General features: G+C 40.1%; 2 protein-coding genes across 4 annotated transcripts in view; one reads left to right on the top strand and one right to left on the bottom strand.

The window, feature by feature from the left end:
- Positions 1 to 151: 151 nt before the first annotated feature.
- Positions 152 to 4,506, bottom strand: LOC116729256 (L-serine dehydratase/L-threonine deaminase). 2 transcript variants are annotated; one of them, XM_032577663.1, is made up of 8 exons: positions 4,452 to 4,506; positions 4,155 to 4,311; positions 3,959 to 3,998; positions 3,434 to 3,573; positions 3,036 to 3,127; positions 1,885 to 2,112; positions 1,688 to 1,812; positions 152 to 695 (listed from the first exon to the last, which is right to left on the bottom strand). In XM_032577663.1, exons 2-8 carry the CDS (start codon positions 4,305 to 4,307, stop codon positions 502 to 504), a joined length of 972 nt encoding a protein of 323 aa, XP_032433554.1. In that variant the 5' UTR covers positions 4,308 to 4,311; positions 4,452 to 4,506; the 3' UTR covers positions 152 to 501. The 2 variants fall into 2 exon arrangements, with proteins under 2 accessions (XP_032433554.1, XP_032433553.1); XM_032577662.1 differs by lacking the exon at positions 4,452 to 4,506 and having other exon boundaries at positions 4,155 to 4,419.
- Positions 4,507 to 8,221: 3,715 nt separating this feature from the next.
- LOC116729617 (tetratricopeptide repeat protein 28) overlaps positions 8,222 to 17,013 on the top strand; it is a 240,695-nt gene continuing 231,903 nt past the window's right edge. For both annotated transcript variants that reach the window (XM_032578288.1, XM_032578287.1), the window contains exons 1-2: positions 8,222 to 8,499; positions 11,671 to 11,970. In XM_032578288.1, coding sequence (XP_032434179.1) covers positions 8,470 to 8,499; positions 11,671 to 11,970 — 330 coding nt within the window. In that variant the 5' untranslated portion in view covers positions 8,222 to 8,469. The remainder of the gene's footprint in view (positions 8,500 to 11,670; positions 11,971 to 17,013) is intronic.

The following is a 17,013-nucleotide window of genomic DNA, read 5'->3' as shown; positions in this document are numbered from 1 at the left end:
GCTAAATAAATAAATAGGACTCACACACACACACAGACATGGAAGTCTGTGCTTATGTTTCATGTGTACTACTTGAAGCTTATGGTATGAGGCAGCAAACTGGGCAGTGTTTCACATGTCTTTCACATTCAAGAACAAGAGGGCAGAGAAATGATAAGAAGACAAAGAAATAGAATTTATTAATGTGAGTACAAATAAAAAAGCTGAATAACACACAAGCATTATTACAAGCAAGGATACAAAACGTATTGAAACTCAATGTGTCAGTTTTCTTTATCTTATATTCATGTCCATTAAAACTGATGTTTGTCTTTTTTTATATATATATTTTCTCACTATCCCACCTCTTTTCAGTCAGTGTCAGTGCTCCTGAGAGTTTCAGTCTGGAATGATTTGATCTATGGGCTACATGAATAACAGCGTTTAGGGACTGAACTGGCGAATGGAGAGAGAGAGAGACTGAAACAGAAATGTCAGGAAAACCCAGGGTAGTCGGTGACACTAGATCATGCCGAGCTGCTTCTTCAGCCTCTGAAGCTGCTCCATGCTGATGTTGTTACCGCCGCACACAACCACCACCACCGGGCCCAGGTGCTGTGCCAGCTTGCCCTCGACTTGCAGCCTTTTGATAATGTCACTGTACACAGCTGCCAGAGCGGCGCCGCAGGCAGGCTCCACCAAGATCTTTTCATCATCTGCAAAGAGAGAAAAAATAGACAGATCAGTTTCATGACTGATTTCTGAAGGTAAAGCCAGTATTTTACATGCACTGTACAAAAAGACACTTAACCGTTCTATGTCCCTGTCTGACCCTACTAACTGTATCAAGAATAGCTTGAATTCAGAAGTGTGCATACATTTCTTTAGTATGTAGTTGGAATTGCCTGTGGAACTGCATGACTTGGGTCAGATGTTTTGTAGTCACTGACAATTCGGACGACTCCTTGGTACCCAGGTATTAACTTCCTCCATGATGTTGATTCAATATTTTATCATGTTGTTCTTTCCTGTCTGAGTCATCTGTTTTGGAAAACACGCCAGTTGCCCACAATAGCAAAGCACTCCCACAACATGATACTCCTGTACTTCATTCTTGGGAAGGAAGTACAGAAATTTCTATGGGGGAATTTTTCTTCCATAATCCAAGAGCACACATGTTCAGTCTGAGAATGGGATTTCATGTCTTTCTTCTTAAAACTTGTAACGCCTGTACTCAAAATTTCTCCTCTCTCTCACACAGAAGTGGGAAATGTCTTTAAGGAGAGACTGATAATGGCAGAAACATTCCCTCATACATATCCCATCCAAATATAATGATGGTGAAAATGACCAAACACTTTAAATTCATTACACCACAGGACCTGTTTTCAAAGAAAAATTAAGTTCTTTGTTTCTAAATGTGTTTGCAAACTTTTATCTGGCTTTTTATGCTTTTGGAGTGATGGCTTCTTCCTCCCTGAGTGGCCTTTTAGCATCTTCACCAGCTTTTTTTATTTATTTATTTTTTGCCTTTGATTCGCACATATTGCTACAAAACACCTTTGTTTTCTGGGAGACAAAACCCATATCTTTTCTGAACAGTACAATGAGTGGACAAAAGAAAACCTTAAATGTCTTTGTGTGTGGTGTTTGTGGCATCAGCTGAATGGTTTCCCATCTCTTCTGCCCAGATGCAGGTTTCACTCACCCAGAAAGTGTTCAACAGCTCTCACAGCCTCCTGGTCAGTGACCACTTCTGAGAAAACCGTGTGTTCCTCCACTAGTCTCATTGTCTGAGCTGACACCCTCACCAGGCCCAGTGTGGTTGCAACACTGTGGGCGCCAAAACACTAAATCAGTTGCGTCAGGGGGAGGAAAAAGGGACCCGTGAACCAAGTGCAGTACCTTGTGATGGCAGGTAAAGTGACGAGCTCTCCAGCATTCATTGCTGCATTCAGGCTGTGTGCTCCCACGGTTTCCATGGCTACGATTGGCACGTCAGCCCAGTCGGCGCGGCGAAGTCCTTCTACCACTCCGTTCAGCAGGCCTCCGCCTCCCACCGACAGCACTATGGCTCCAGGCTTCTCCTTCAGATCGCGCTCCAGCTCCTTCACCAAAGATGTGTGTCCTTCCCTTCACAAAGCGAAGCTGCGATTTACACTAATGCGGACAAACTGTGGACGGTGCAGCCGGAGTTACACGATGCAACTGCTCTAATGTCAAACGGTGTGCTGTTTTCACGTAGTTGTGGCTGCGTTTGACACCTCGACGTCGACAATCTAACTCTTGTGAACAAGCGGTTAATGTTAACTGTGTGATATCTGAAATGTCCCCCCCTATCATCCACTGCAGCTGTTCATGTTCCGGATGAGAGTACATGATGAGACAAGCATTACTGTTAGTAATGAACATGATGAGTTGGACTTTGATTTGAACCAGCAGTGCCTTGCCAAAGTATTCAAACCCCTTGAGTTCTTTGTCACATTTTGAAACATTGAAACCTCAAACTGCATTTTATTGGGACTTTTCGAGGCAGAGAAACACAAAGTAAGTCAAAGAGAAAAGATACATGGTCGCAAAATTATTTTACAGATTAAAAATCTAAAAAAGTATCTAAAAGTATGGCTTGTATTTGTGTTCAGACTCACTAAGCAAGTAGAAATCCCTTGCACCACAAGTCTTTTAGGGTATGTCTAACAGTTTTGCACATTAATGGGTATTTACCCTTTTTTTTTTTTTGCAATGTGGCACAGGCTCAATCAGGTTGGATGGAGTTATACAGACTAGCATCTGTCAGATCCTGCCATAAATTCTCATTTGGATTAAGCATGATTCCACCACTTCCATGCTTCACTGTGAGCTTTATGTGTTCAGGACAACATGGACATATGAATCACCTTCCTTTTTTATTTTTTATTTTATTTGTGAATATATGCCCTGCTTTGTGCTGGTATCTTGCATCGAATCCCAATAAAGGCATTGCAAATTTTAGCTTTAGCTTTAGTTCTGAAGGTATAAATACTTTTGCTATGCTCAAAGAACTGACTCTGTCTCACCATATGAGCGGGTCGTCAAAGGGAGAGACGAATATCCAGCCTGGGTTGTTTGCCACAAGCTGCTGACCGTAATTAATGCTTTCATTCAAAGCCTGAAAAGGATGAGACACAACTTTGCTTACTCAGTTAAAATGACAAAAAACCTTTCAGGAAAAAAAAAAATCTTTATTAATGTTCATAATTTCAACTTGTTTTATCCCCTGCTTTGGTTAGGTGTAATAATCTATCCAGACATGATTTTTGAGCAATACTTTTCATCTTCTTCTGATACGAACTGGTTTCCTAAACATTTTATTTTGAATAAAATAAAGACTCAATTGGAACTACATTCGATTTTTACACACCGCTAAAAAAAAAAATCTGATAATATTGACGTGATCACAGCTGAGTTAACCAACCTTTCCATGAATGACAACATTTGCCCCCTCGTCCTTCAGCCTCTCCACCGTCTGGTTGGGGGTGACACTTGGAACCACGATGGTTGCAGGAACCCCGAGCTGGCGGGCAGAATAAGCAGCTGCCATACCAGCGTTTCCTCCTGTTGAGACCCAAATCCTCAAATATTTTTTGTCTAGCTTCTAGTGCAGATATCTTAGTGCACTTGAAGTAAGAAAAGAAACTTCAAGTGCTATTTCTCAGCAAGACATAGGAGGTTGAATTACGTAAATAATTCCTTCATATTAATGAAAATGTACATTTTCCCTGACAGATTATTTTACTTAAGACATTTTCCCATGGAACTAATAATTTTCCAGTGGAACTAATATTTTCATCAAATTACTTACTTAGAACAGGCTCCTATTTCTTGATGAAAAGTTACTTGTAAGTTAGTTTTGTCTTATTTCCAGTGTGTTGAGATGTTTCCACTAAAAACTAGACCCAAAAATACTTTGTAAGATTTTGTGTTTTCGCAATGTACTTACCTGAACAGCAGACAAATCTCTCACAACCTCGCTCTGCCCACTAAAAAAACAACAAAAAAACCCCAACTCAGTCAGCACAAGTTCACAACATGTCTGTTTGTGCTGCTTGAATTGTTCCACACTGGTTACCTTTGCACTAGTTTCTTAGCATTATTCATATATATATATAAAAAAGAAACAACAGAAGATCACTTACTGTCTTACAGAGATGACCAATGCCTCTGATCTTAAAGGAGCCTGCAGGCTGGGACGAGTCCAGCTTGAGGTAAACAGAGGTGCCAGCCGCCTTAGTGAGAGCAATGCTCTGCCTCACTGGAGTGGTCACGTGAAGAGGCTGCATGGTCTTCATTTTACTGATTACAGACAGGAAGGGAAATGTTTCATCGGGACAAACATGTGACATTGTTTGCTGTTTAAGTCCACATGGAAACTTGGATCCTTTTGATTCTTTCCCCCCATCATTGCTCTCTGCTTTGAGAGTGCTTCAACTTACCAGAGCAGGACAGGGAATCAAGCAGGGGTTTGGATGTGACTTATCCTTAAAGCTCTTATATCTGGGCTTTCTGTATGTACAATGAATATATACCTGCTTTAAGAGTGGGCTTACCGAAGGAGACACACCTCCATCCAATCATCTGAAGGCATTCTGAGAAGCAGACCCCTCCCCAGTCACTGCCAGGACAGGATGGGGTGAAGATCAATGAGTTTACACCCAATGCATTTTATCCCATTCTTTCGAGCTGCCAAAACCTGTCAATATCAGAAGTATTCATTTAGATTTTCAAGCAGTTTATTTTGTTCACCACCCAAAAGGGACCAAATACAGATCAAATAAAAGGACTCCTGCAGGCGGATCCTATTTAAAAATGCTTTAAGTCTTGGGTCATTTCCCCACCTTTGAAGGAATACATGACAGTTTTACGATTAAGCATTTGCATGTTGTCCCCCCTCTAAAGGAGTTGTGCTCACAGCTGGCACTGCCAAAAGAGGTGAGACAATTTTAGCAGCTGCCAAAAGCAGGCTCTGGGCCGGACCTGGGCGAGTGGACGGTTCAAACCTGAATGAGCCGGAGTTTAGTCTGATGAGCCGGACACAGGGCTGCAAAATCTGTCTACTTGGCGAGCTGAAAATATCTGTCCAAGCTGAAAGCAAATTTGTTTTAAACATGATGCAAGCAGTGTTGACATTTACTCAGCTTTTCAGTTCTGTGGGGCTTTTTTGTTCTTTTTTTTACATGGACTTTTATCTGCCAAGGCCTGGTTTTTTTTTTTTATTTTAAAGGAGAAAAATATTCTACCAAATTTGTTTTAACACTTGTATGTGTTACATAATGAACAACCTGATTAACCTATGCTATTATTTATTATTTATTAGACCTAATTCAATACATGTATCACTCTGTGTGAAAGAAAGTGAAATTATTCTATCAGCTGGAAACAAATCTAAGGCTTGAAAAAAGTAATTATTCTGGATTCTCTTTCTAAACCCTTTCTTGAAAGGCATTGTCGAGTGAGAAACCTGATTTAGTCAAACACATTCAAGAGAAAAGGTGGGTTGGGGTCTCAGTCTTATCTAACGATTACCAATCAAGAATTCCTCTGATCAAAACTATGCTGCTTATTCAATATTCTTATCCTTCCTTAAGGTGTGATTTTAACAAAGTTTAAGACACATAGCTTGAAAATTCTCCATTAGAATTTGTGAAATGTTTTCAGTTAATATGTATTTATGTATGTATGCATTTTCCTATTTTTAAATCGACAGCTACCATGACTGTCAGTCACCAGGCTGGAGTCTTCCTGGCTAAAGATTCTCACACCACCTCCTGGTGAGGATCTGGACTTGCAAGAAATATATGAATCTGGTTTCATTGCACATTAGTGCAATCTGTGTTTTCAGAACCAGAACTGTGCAAGCAGTTATTAGAGATGTAACATTAGAAATGGCAGCATAGTTAATGTGATGGCCAGCAGTGTTTTATAGCAAGAGGACATCCAGTCTGACTCCTTTGGAGTCGCTCTGCCATGGAAATGTGCCTGTGTTGATTTTCTGATTTATGCACTGGCGCAACAACTGAACGGATTACATAAAATCATTAGGTGCATCTATTAAACTAAAAGAAAAAAATAGAGACCCCAAATGGCACCTTATTCATAATCTTTCCGGCAGTGTTTCCTGCAAGGCCAAAATGACCACTTTATGGAATGAATTGATGCCAGATCCTTGAACCACAGACCACAACTATGGAGATATTATTTTAAGTATACTCCATTTCCATGAAAGTAGCTGTAAATAAAAATTAAAAAAAATAACTGCTTACATGCGTCTTAGTGACCTACAGCAGCAATAAAATATCAGCTAGAAGCAAGTAAAACAGTTATCATCTCGTTCATACATTGAGCAGTGAACTGTGTGCCTTTACGCTGCAGAAAGATGGAGGAATACATGAAGATTCACTACTTTCAGTAACTTAGATTACTGTTGGAAAATATTTGGTGGTGTCAGGGGCGCCGCCAGGAATCTTGGGCCCCCTGACAAAAAAATTAATTGGGCCCCACCACGCAGCTGCAGTTACAATTTTCTGACCTATCAAAGCGTCACAATTTTAAAGGCTTGCAACTGCCTTGCTTTCTTTGGTCCCATAACTAGCACAATATTTACTGCTCATGAATTTTACTTGCAGCAGTCCGCATACAGTATACAAGTAGGTTGCTTACATTTTTTCTATTAGTTTTAGATTACTGAAATGTCTCTCCCCTTGAGCAACAGTCAAAAGCAATGTGCAAAATACACATAAAGCAATCCAACCCCTTAGAATTGTCATAACTTGTCCCCCCCTATACACGCCCCTGGGTGGTGTAGTTGGAGGTGTGGAAGCTAACAATGGGACAGTGACATGTTGAAATGTGAAGTTTATGCATGTTTATGGTAGCGACAAGTAGCTTACACCCATTCGTTTGCTGAAACACCAACTCTCGGCAAGACAGGGAATGTGTCTTTAAGGCTCCACTTCTGAATAACCTTTTTCATTTTCCTGACTTCAGATTAATAGGAAACCAGTTGCTTTCCCAGTGCTGTCACCAAGCTTTTTGTCGAGTTATAGAAGAAAGAGTTGGAAAGGCCGTCAAATCATGAAGAAACCACCACGAAGGTCCTAAAACTGCAGATGTTGGCCAGTAGCATAAAGACATTTACACAAATGTATCATTTGTTTATCATAAGTCATATTATTATTGTGACATTCACCCACGTCATTGCATTTCACACGTTTTCCCACTATTGTGTCATGATAATAATAATAATGTATTTGTTGCCAACTAGCAAGCCCACCACAGACGGTGCTCCAGACTTTCTGCAGTGGTGTGTCAAGCTTTTTTTTTCCCATTAAGTGCAAACTGGTAGCAGCACAAGTGGCAGGTTTGATTGAAATAAAGGGGGATAGTGGAGCTGATAAAAGTCCAACATGTCTGAGACAGAAGATAGAGTCTAGAGACCAAAATCTCCAACACTATGGCACTAACTCCTGCTTTTATAGAGGTACTGATGATCAGCTAATCAAATGCTTTTATTAGCAGTGCCTAACTGCTACATTTCCTCTTGAATCTAATAGAAGCAGAAAGGAGAGATTTCCTTTCACACATTTTAAATTCATGTCAGTTTAATAACTAATGACAGAGTTCTGTTGTACACTTTAGGTTTCATTTAAAACGCTCTTGAACCAACTCAGCTGACTGATGTCCTGATATGTAAACCCACAGAGTTTTTCTTGTGACATAAAAAAACTTGTTACATTGAACATCTTAAAGTTCCCTAAAAATGTTCCTTTTAATATCTAATATCTAGGGTTATGCATAGCCTAATGGTTCATGCATGGCAATGTAAAAGTTTTCCCACTGAGCATGGGCCAGCATATGCAGCAAAGTTCGTGTTTGATTTGTTTCTTTCAAACAGTTGCAAGTTTGTATATTTTACCAGTAAACTTAATTTCCGGAAATTTACGTGTAAATTTACGTGTAAAAAAAGAAAAATTTGTCCCAGGAGATGATTGGAAAATAAAATCACAACATGAATTATGCGCAAAAAAAATTTTTTTTCAAACAGTTTACAAAGAGTTGATCATTCATCCGCACACTTAACCGATGCATTATGGCCTGACTTAGGAACTTTATCCTTCCTCTGTGTGCGCAGCAGATCCGCTGTGGCAACAGGGGGAGAGAAGGAAGGAGAAAAAAGGAAAGAAAAAAAAAAGGAAAAAGATTTGACAACATGGCGCACTTTCCTTGAGGAAAGTTTCTCCTGAACAGCGTATGCAGCTCAGCTTTTCGTGGACTTCCTTTGGCGCTTATCGACCATCTTCTACCACGCAAAGAGGACTTTCTTTGGACAAACTTTGAAGAACTTCTTGCTGCACACACATACGCACGCACACGCCAAACTCGACACTAAATCTGCAGAGACTGGGATGGGATGAGACCGATAAGCCGTTATACAAACACACGCAGTCAGCCAGGATGGAGAAGCAAGCGACTCTGAAAGAAAAGGTAAACAGCTTTCCAGAACAATGGCTTTGCGCGTTTCCTTTTTTCTTTTCTTTTGGGTCCGTTTTATTGCTCCGTGTATATTTTGCCCCGCATCCAGGGGAGAAAATTCCAAAATGACCTCGTAAAAATCTATCGATTTTCCAGCCGTGCGTCCTGGGCTGCGCAGTGGACGTCTGGGGACTGCTGGAGCAGACACTAAACAGCATGAAAGGGTTTTGTTTTATTATTATTAAAAAGGTAGAATCGTGCAAAACACGTATTATTGTTGTTTTAGAAGCTTGCCTTGCCTACATAGTCTGTAGCAGAAAGTTAGTTCCCTCATCATCCCCTCAATCTGACCTCTCTGTCTGCATGATTAAGTCTGAGTGGAATTGAATGGATCTCCGTGTTGGAAGTATGCGTGTATGACGTGCATGCGTGTGTGTTGGTGTGTGTGTGTGTGTCCTGTGTTGGTGCAGGCTCTCATTATCTCTCCCATCTCCACCCTTCCTGCCAGTGCTGCCCACATACAGAAGGCAGCCCCCAGTGTGCTGCTGTAGATTCCTAGGAGAAAGCTGCATGGGACCTCTGATCCATTATAGATCCGTCTCCTGACACTTCATTGGGTGCATGTTGGCATGGGTGACACCTGCAGAGTGGATGTCACTCACCCGCTGCATATGTGCGTTTACTCAAAGCCTTAAAGTCTACCATGGAAACAGCACAGAGCTTCCAGGTTACCTGCAGCTCTATTAAGGTGTTCACCAATGTTCACATACTTACCGTGCACAGAGACTAGCGAGCCCTTTGATTAGCAGCGGTGCTGTATTGTAACTTTGCTTAATGTTGAACTTACTTGATCCACAGAGCTCTCATTTCAGCGGGTCCTCTCTCTCTGTGGGCCTCTGGAAGTAATTACCAAGCTTGCCCTATCCCACAATTCAGCTGGAGGAGGTGTGGTGAGAAAAGAGGTGCAGTGGACGCTGGCTCCAGAAATGAGAGGCCGAAGATGGATTTCTGGATTTAGTAACTCTTAGCAAATGTTTTAATGTTAACAACTCTAACCTACATTGTGTAATCAGTCGGTTATTGCTGGTTGGGTGCAGTCGCTGGAGACCTTGAGTCAGGTTAGCTGCTCCGAGAGGGACTGAGGCAACAGGAATAAACGAAACACAGCAATACAGGAGGACTCAGGTTAAGCCAAGAAGGAGGAAATTCGTCTGTGTCTTTATTGGGTTCAGTTTTACTCTGCTGATGCCTGTTTGAACAGCTGGGTCCAGATAAATACAGTTTTAACAGATGTGAGCAGCAGAAGCACATTGGACTGAGCTGCAGTTTCAAGACATTTTTTAAAATGGATATTTTTATTGCACTACTATAATCTCACACAGCGCTTCTTTTGCATGAATTACAGCATCAACACAGCACGGCATGGAGGAGATTAACCTATAGCTCTGCTGAGATGTCCAGGAAGCCTGGGTTGCTTTAATGGCAATGTTTCGTTTGACTGCATTGTTAAGATAAGATAAGATAAGATAAGATACTTTATTGTCCCTTAAGGGAAATTTCTTGAGAGCAGAAGTGCAAGATACAGACAATAAGATACTGACATAAACGTACAGTACAGATCATAAGAATACAGTTTGGACCGATTTAAATGATTTAAAACATCAGTCCCACCTAATAAAAATGAATATATAAAATAAAAACGACTTGAAGGAGTGCCATAAAAGGCCTTCCTTTCATCCTCTGAATGCAGCGTTTTGCTTACGGTAATAATTCATAGACACCGAACAGAATATGTGCTTGTTGACTGAGGTGTCTCACATGTTCCTCTTAAAAATGGTCTCTAAAGCATCTTAATTATTGGGCCAGGCAAGTTTATGATCCAATCAAGCACAGGGATACTACAGTCTTCAAAGCAGGAATTTGTACTTTTGGAAAATGAAACCAATACCTCCATAACCATGAAGTGCTCATGACGTTTCCTACTGAGACAAGATACTTTGGACATTGTCTGTGGTTTAAAAGTGGCTTAAGTCATGAAGGTGACAGTTGCAATCCATGATTCGGATCCGTCTGTATGTGGTGCTGGGATGGATGGCGTCATGAACTCTTCGAAGTGCAGCCTATGTCAGACACCAGAAACTGGTTTGAATAAACTGCTATGGGGGAGACAGTGATACAGAACACATGGTCAAATCATCACAGAAATGATTAACCAGACACAAAATTAGCCTTCTTCATGAATACTAGAGAGAACATGTGTGAGCTGAAACGAAGCGAGCAAAAGAGAGAAGCTGGGATGTGATGATCTCAAGAGATTGGACAAAGAAGAATAGTCAAAGACTTTTTTACTTCAGTTTTGAGAAATGTTTTTTGGTGAAAACTTGTGTGCTGCCCTGACTGCAAAGGGGATTATTCAAATTATTGATCAGGGTGCCAATCATAGTGCCAGCTATGTCTTGACATAAAACAAACAACAAAAATTAAAGGTTTGATGTTTCTGAAATGTTCAGTGAAAGATTGCGCAACTTCAAAATTATGCTTATTGTAGCTTTATTTTTAGGCATTTTGCAAATTTTTACTGTTGATCACAATCAGTTTCTTGGCAACAAAGACAGAAATATTTTATAATAACTAAAGTCATCTTAGACTCTTTTAAAGTCTGTTAAATTTATATAGAGCAGGACACAACTCATTTGAAAAAAAAACCCACTAATATGTAGATGAAAAATTTCAGACTCTCCATGTTTCTATCAGCAACTTTAGAATCTCAATAGTTAAAAGTAACACATATAGGAGCCACTGTTTTGTTTTGTTAACACCTGAATTTAGGTCTAGAATTTGGCTTTTTTTTAAAAAACTGAAGATCTGCATTTGATGCGAGAAGAAAGGCGTAATTTGTACGACTCTCTTTGATGCCATCCTTCATTAACATTCCCTCACACTTCAGCTGCTGTTTGTTTGTGTGGACAGCAGGCGTTTTGGCAGCCAGAGCTCAGCACAGGAATATCCAGGTTTATTTTTCTGCTTGTTGTGGTTTACCAGAGCGCTCGTTGGAGCACAGCCTTTGTTAACAAAATTAGTTTCACCTGTGGTCCTGGGAAAGGGGGCAAAAAAAACCCTGCTATGTTCTTTGTTGGCACGTTTTCTAGTCAAGTTAATTCGTCTCTCTTTCTATTTCTCCAGTTTTCTGTCTTTGGTTCTCGGACAGCGAGAAGGCCCATCCGGTGCGTTGCTGTGGACGACGGGTCGCGGTGTGCACTAAGCAAGGCTGAGTTCATGGAGAAAGTGCGGCAGAGTAACGAGGCGTGTCAGAGGGGCGACTTCCAGGAGGCCGTGCATCTGTACGGTGATGCTTTGCAGGCCGACCCACAGAACTGCATCCTGTACAGTAATCGTTCAGCAGCGTTCCTCAAGCTGGGTCAGCACCAAGCAGCTCTGGAGGATGCTGAAAAAGCCTGTGGGCTCAATCCCAAGTGGCCAAAGGTAAGGATTCCTGCTTTTCTTTTCCCCCCAAAATTTATGAGTATAGGTGTAGCCATACACCTACACCACGGTCCAGTTCCAAACCGAGTTATTGGGTCATGGTGCACTACAAGTTTGGTACAGTTTCTTGTATATTCATATTCATATTCATAGCAAAATGAAGCAAATGCAACGACCAAGTACTTGGTTTCTTTTAACAGGGAACTCTACGTTAGCAACAGCAAATAATGCCTAACTCTAAGGTACAATGTATAAGCTTGTAATTTCTTTAAAATAAAAACTTTCTGAAATTCTCATGCAGTTTAAGAGAAAGAGAAACGAACAGTTCTGTCGTTGTGCGCACTGTACTAAAAGTAACTGTTGTTACCTGACTAGCTTTTAGCAGTGCTGAAGAGAAATTCTGCTGTCAGTGATTCACAAGCTAAAAACAAAGGTAAACTACAGCCATAAGAAGAAGACTGGCTTTAAATACAAACTACACAAAATATGTGGCGAACAATCTCAGGACTCACTGTATAACCTGAAGCAGAGAGAACCAGGAACAAGTTTTAGTCGCCATCTTTCTCTGAGGCCAGAACTTCTAATGATGAAACAGAAGCTATTAATTATTAATCAAACCAAAGTGGAATATGCTAACTGCTATGCTCAGTGACAAGCTAACAGCTGTTAGCAATTCTACTTAGTGTAGTTCTGTTCTTATGTGCTAAGGAGCATATCCACTACCAGTACTACATGTGAAAATGGCTCAATAAAATCAAAACCAGGAGTCAAATAAGTACTTTACTACTGAAGCTAGCTGTACTTTTGAAATGGGCAGAAGTCATATTGGATACGACATTGTCACTCTGATGTTCCACTTTTTGTCCAATTTTCACTTCAATTTGTAACTTGGAACATTTGTGATTAAAAAATGAAAATTGAATGCAAAATTAAAGCACAACCTTCATCCAAACATGCATGGCCAGGGAGAAAAACTGACTTTTTTTTATCCTTTTCAAAAAAGATCAAAGTGAAAAGTCACGAATATTTAACACTCAGTTACCTGATGTTACAATGTTTGAACACTAGAAGTCACTTGTTAAAAAATAATTAGTGTTTATTAAGTGTTTGACAACGCCTTGTAGAGTATTTAATGTTGCTTATTAAACTTTATTTGGAGCTGCAAATATTGCATGACAAGCTCTAAAGTTGAAAAAATAACTTCAGATTTCAAGGATTTAAAATAAATACAGAAGCAGCATGTTGTTGTATAATTATTTGGCTGCCCATTCACTCTCCCCATATCACAGGTACCACCATGTCATTGTTCTCTGATGATGAGAAAAAAAAAGATAAATAAAAAAAGTGGTTGATGGGAGTTCAGCCCACATTTCATTACCATCCATTCCTGCACCGTTTTGGTGTGGAGTGCTTTAAATGTTAGCTTAATCAACTAATTTTTTGTTGGTTAACAAAATCCAATGAAAAAACATGTGAACCCTCTCAATAAGTGATGTATGGACCATAAGATTCAGTATGACTATATGTACACCTCTATCTATTAACATTTGTTTTCTGGGTGATGTCTCATTAGAGCATATGCTTCAAGAATAAAAAATCTGTTAAGCTAAGTCAGACCTTTGACCTCCACACCTTTGAAAATTGGAGCTTCCCCAGAACTGTTAAACAACCTGATTTTATAATCATAATACAAAGTTACACTTCAAAAGAACAGCTGATGATGATAATCACTTCTGAAAATGTAACCAATAATCATAGCTCCACAGTTACAGTAAATCAGTATTATGCTACAAGCTAATAGATCTGTTTTTCTCAGAAAATCAAGTCGTTTTGTCTTCAGTTGCCAGTGTTTCAAATTCCAATCACATTTCCACTCCTCAGCTGCCGTTTTGTGACGGCTGATCAATACAAACTTTTCTGGGCTCTTGTCTTTGATCATGTCCGGGCCATGAGCACTAACCTGCGATGGATTTCACATTACTCACCCACAGAGATCACGGGAGCACCGATCCCTCTCAGTGATAGAAATGCATTGATTTCATGATTTAGCATGGAGGGATACTTTTGTCTTTCAAAAGAGAGATTGATGGTAATGTGGTGGAGTGCTATCGATGATAATTTGTCGCTACCAGTGATGCATCAGGGGACAACTCCTCTTTAATCTGGGGTTGTGTATCTCCAGGAGCTCCGGTAGGCTTCCTGTTCTCTGAAAAAGTGTTGAAACTGTGTCACTTTGAGTTAATTGAGAAATGTTGCAAACACCAATCCAAACAACGATTGCTTTATTTCTGGCTGTGAATTTCTACTTGTGCACTTAAATAAAATATGTCTAGAATATTTAAGAGAGATTTTATAACACTCTTTCTTTGTAAAGAGAACAAATTGTAAATGAAAATTCTAGCCAAAACAATTCAGCTCCTTTTATATATGCCATCCAAGTACAAAGAAACCTTTGTGGTCTTACTGGGGGATGGTTGGCTTAATCTGGGTTGTGTAGCTGTGCTTTTTCTTGGATTTAGTGTCTGACAGCCTCAACACCCGTTCAGAAGTTTGGATTATTGGGGTTGCTGTCAATGTATACCTTGACCCTCATGTTTTACACTTCAGCATGAGGCAAAGGGATTACCACGTCTCTGGTATTGGCATTTTGTGCAAAGATGTTTAGGTTTCAAAGCATGAGGTTTCTTGCGTTAACACTAGGGGTCATTGTTGCGCAAGAGAAACAGTCAAATTAATTTCCTTTTTGATTTTTTTTTTCTCCAAAGGTACATAAAACTAAAATGTCAATGTGGTACAGGTTTTATTTTTACTGCAGTAAATATTTTTAACACTTGTGATGACTAAGGCAGGAATTTCTACAAGTTTCTTATTTTGACTTTTTCCACATCACTTAAGTTAGTGCTGTTTTTTGAATGATGTGTGCAGTTCTGCAATCTATTTGCCCCCTTAAGTGGTTCTTTTGTTTCTGTTTTTTAGATTATAAAATAAAACCTAATGTAAGAAAAGATAACCTTAATAAATACAAAAAGCAGATGAGATGATAAAAACATTTGAATTTGATGGAAGTCCAGTCTTTTTTACACCACATTGCCCACTTTTGTGTTCTTCTTTTTAGCCATTTAGAGATTGACTTGCTGCTTTGCTTTGGATCACTACTTTGCAAGAACTCTAAGGTTATAGTCACAAACTCGCATCATGCTTCCAGGCTTCTCTTGCTGAAGGGTGATGTCATGAATTAGCAAATCTCCTAGACGCTAACACTACTAAAATATTTTACTGTATGATGACTTATGACGTTTTTTTTCAGAAATGCAATGTTGTTTTTACACCAAATGTAATACTACACACACTCACACACCTTACAAGAAGTTTCACTTTGTCAGTTCACATACTGTAATATTTTACAAAACTCATGGGGGATCCTCAATGTCTTTTCACAGATCGATCTCTTTGTTTTTTCTTTTTTGATATAAATTGGTTTTGGTCTTGAAACTTTATTATGGGATAAATAACTGACCAGTATTGTTCTATTGTTAAATCGTGAACACTTACCTTAGCAGAGGCATCTGTGGCTTGAACTAGTTAGTAATTGATTCTATAAGTTAGGAAGTACTCATGCCGGGTGGTACCAAATGAAGCTGAAAAATGTGATTAATCACAGGTAATTGATAATCTTTCTTATAGGGGTAATTATATTGTCACATGAGCACGGTTGGTTTGGATAGTGTTTTTAAATTGAGAATTATGCTTTATGTTTACTCATATAGTCTTCGTCTTAATTTAAAAAGTATTTTATTATGAAACATTTACGTATGACAAAGCAACAAAAATTTAATCAATGACAGAGGTAAATACTTTTTAACAGCATCATATTGCCTCTCTATGCATTAAGCTATATTCTGCATGAGTTGTCTATGAGAATCAATTAGTAATGTTGGTCTGGCTTCGGCCTCGGGGAAAGCGAGCCTGGATGTTGTGCAGTCCATCTGCTGTGCCTGGATGTTTAATGAAGAAACGGGGATTAAATCACAGGAGTGTGCTGGCATTCGGATCCTGCGCGAGTACATAATATCATCAATCATACCTCCCCGTGACTGCACTTCTGCGCTGGCCCATCAAACAGTGACAGGCGTGGCGCTGCCGCCCCGAGCACGAGCGAGCGGGCCCACCCTCCCGAAGCCCAGAGCCAGCCTGTAAAAGAACTCCCCGTCTAATCTGTCACCTCTTTGTGCTTTGACTGCCAGAAAACACATTCTGGGAGAAGAAGGAAAATGTGTGGTTAAATGACCCAAGACAGCTTTAGGCCCCTTTTGTGCCTCTCCTTCTTACTGAATATAAAAAGCTTAAATGGAACAAAATAGAGTGCTGTTTCATAGACAAGGGGCGCACACGTCTGTGTCTGCTCACATTCAGCCCCGTGTTGGATGGAAAATCTGTGGCGTATGACCAAGCTTCTCTTCCTGTGCCTGAATCATTTAGAGGTACAAAAGGAATGCTGCTGTTGCAGAGTCTTGCACTTCAGCGTTTTGATTGATGTAAGAATCAGCCATTTATCTGTGGCGGGAGGAAGAAATCTCAGCCTTAGTTTGCTCTGAGTGCTGTGCTCTGTAATTCTTTGGTTTGCCTCAAGTGTCCTTGAGGTTCACATCAGTGATCAGGAGGACTGCGCTCTTTCTAGACTGAATCCCAGTGTGTTTTTGTCTCCTCCATCTGGTCCCTCCCTCTTAACGCTGCTGTTCCAGTGACAAGTTAAACAAACAGCCCTCTCTGCTATCAGGCCTGAGCATTGACGGGGGAGTTTCAAGGGACATGGAATAAAAACCTGGCAGCGTGGCGCCAGGGGAAACATCACCATCATCTTCATAGCTTCTGATTATGGGCTATAATGGTGCTTATCAGGGGGCTTTCTGGCTTCTTAAATCTTCCTGCCAGAGTTGCAAATGAAAGCCACTAATAATAAGGGCGAAACACCATCAGATTTTCAGATGAGGTTCCAACATATTTTTTCAATGAATGCCATCATCTGGATCAATTTCTCTGTTT

This window comes from Xiphophorus hellerii, chromosome 12 (assembly GCF_003331165.1).
Source record: "Xiphophorus hellerii strain 12219 chromosome 12, Xiphophorus_hellerii-4.1, whole genome shotgun sequence".
Lineage (NCBI taxonomy): Eukaryota > Metazoa > Chordata > Actinopteri > Cyprinodontiformes > Poeciliidae > Xiphophorus > Xiphophorus hellerii.
Note: the sequence above shows the minus strand (reverse complement) of the source record. Positions and strands in the feature narration are given on the sequence as shown.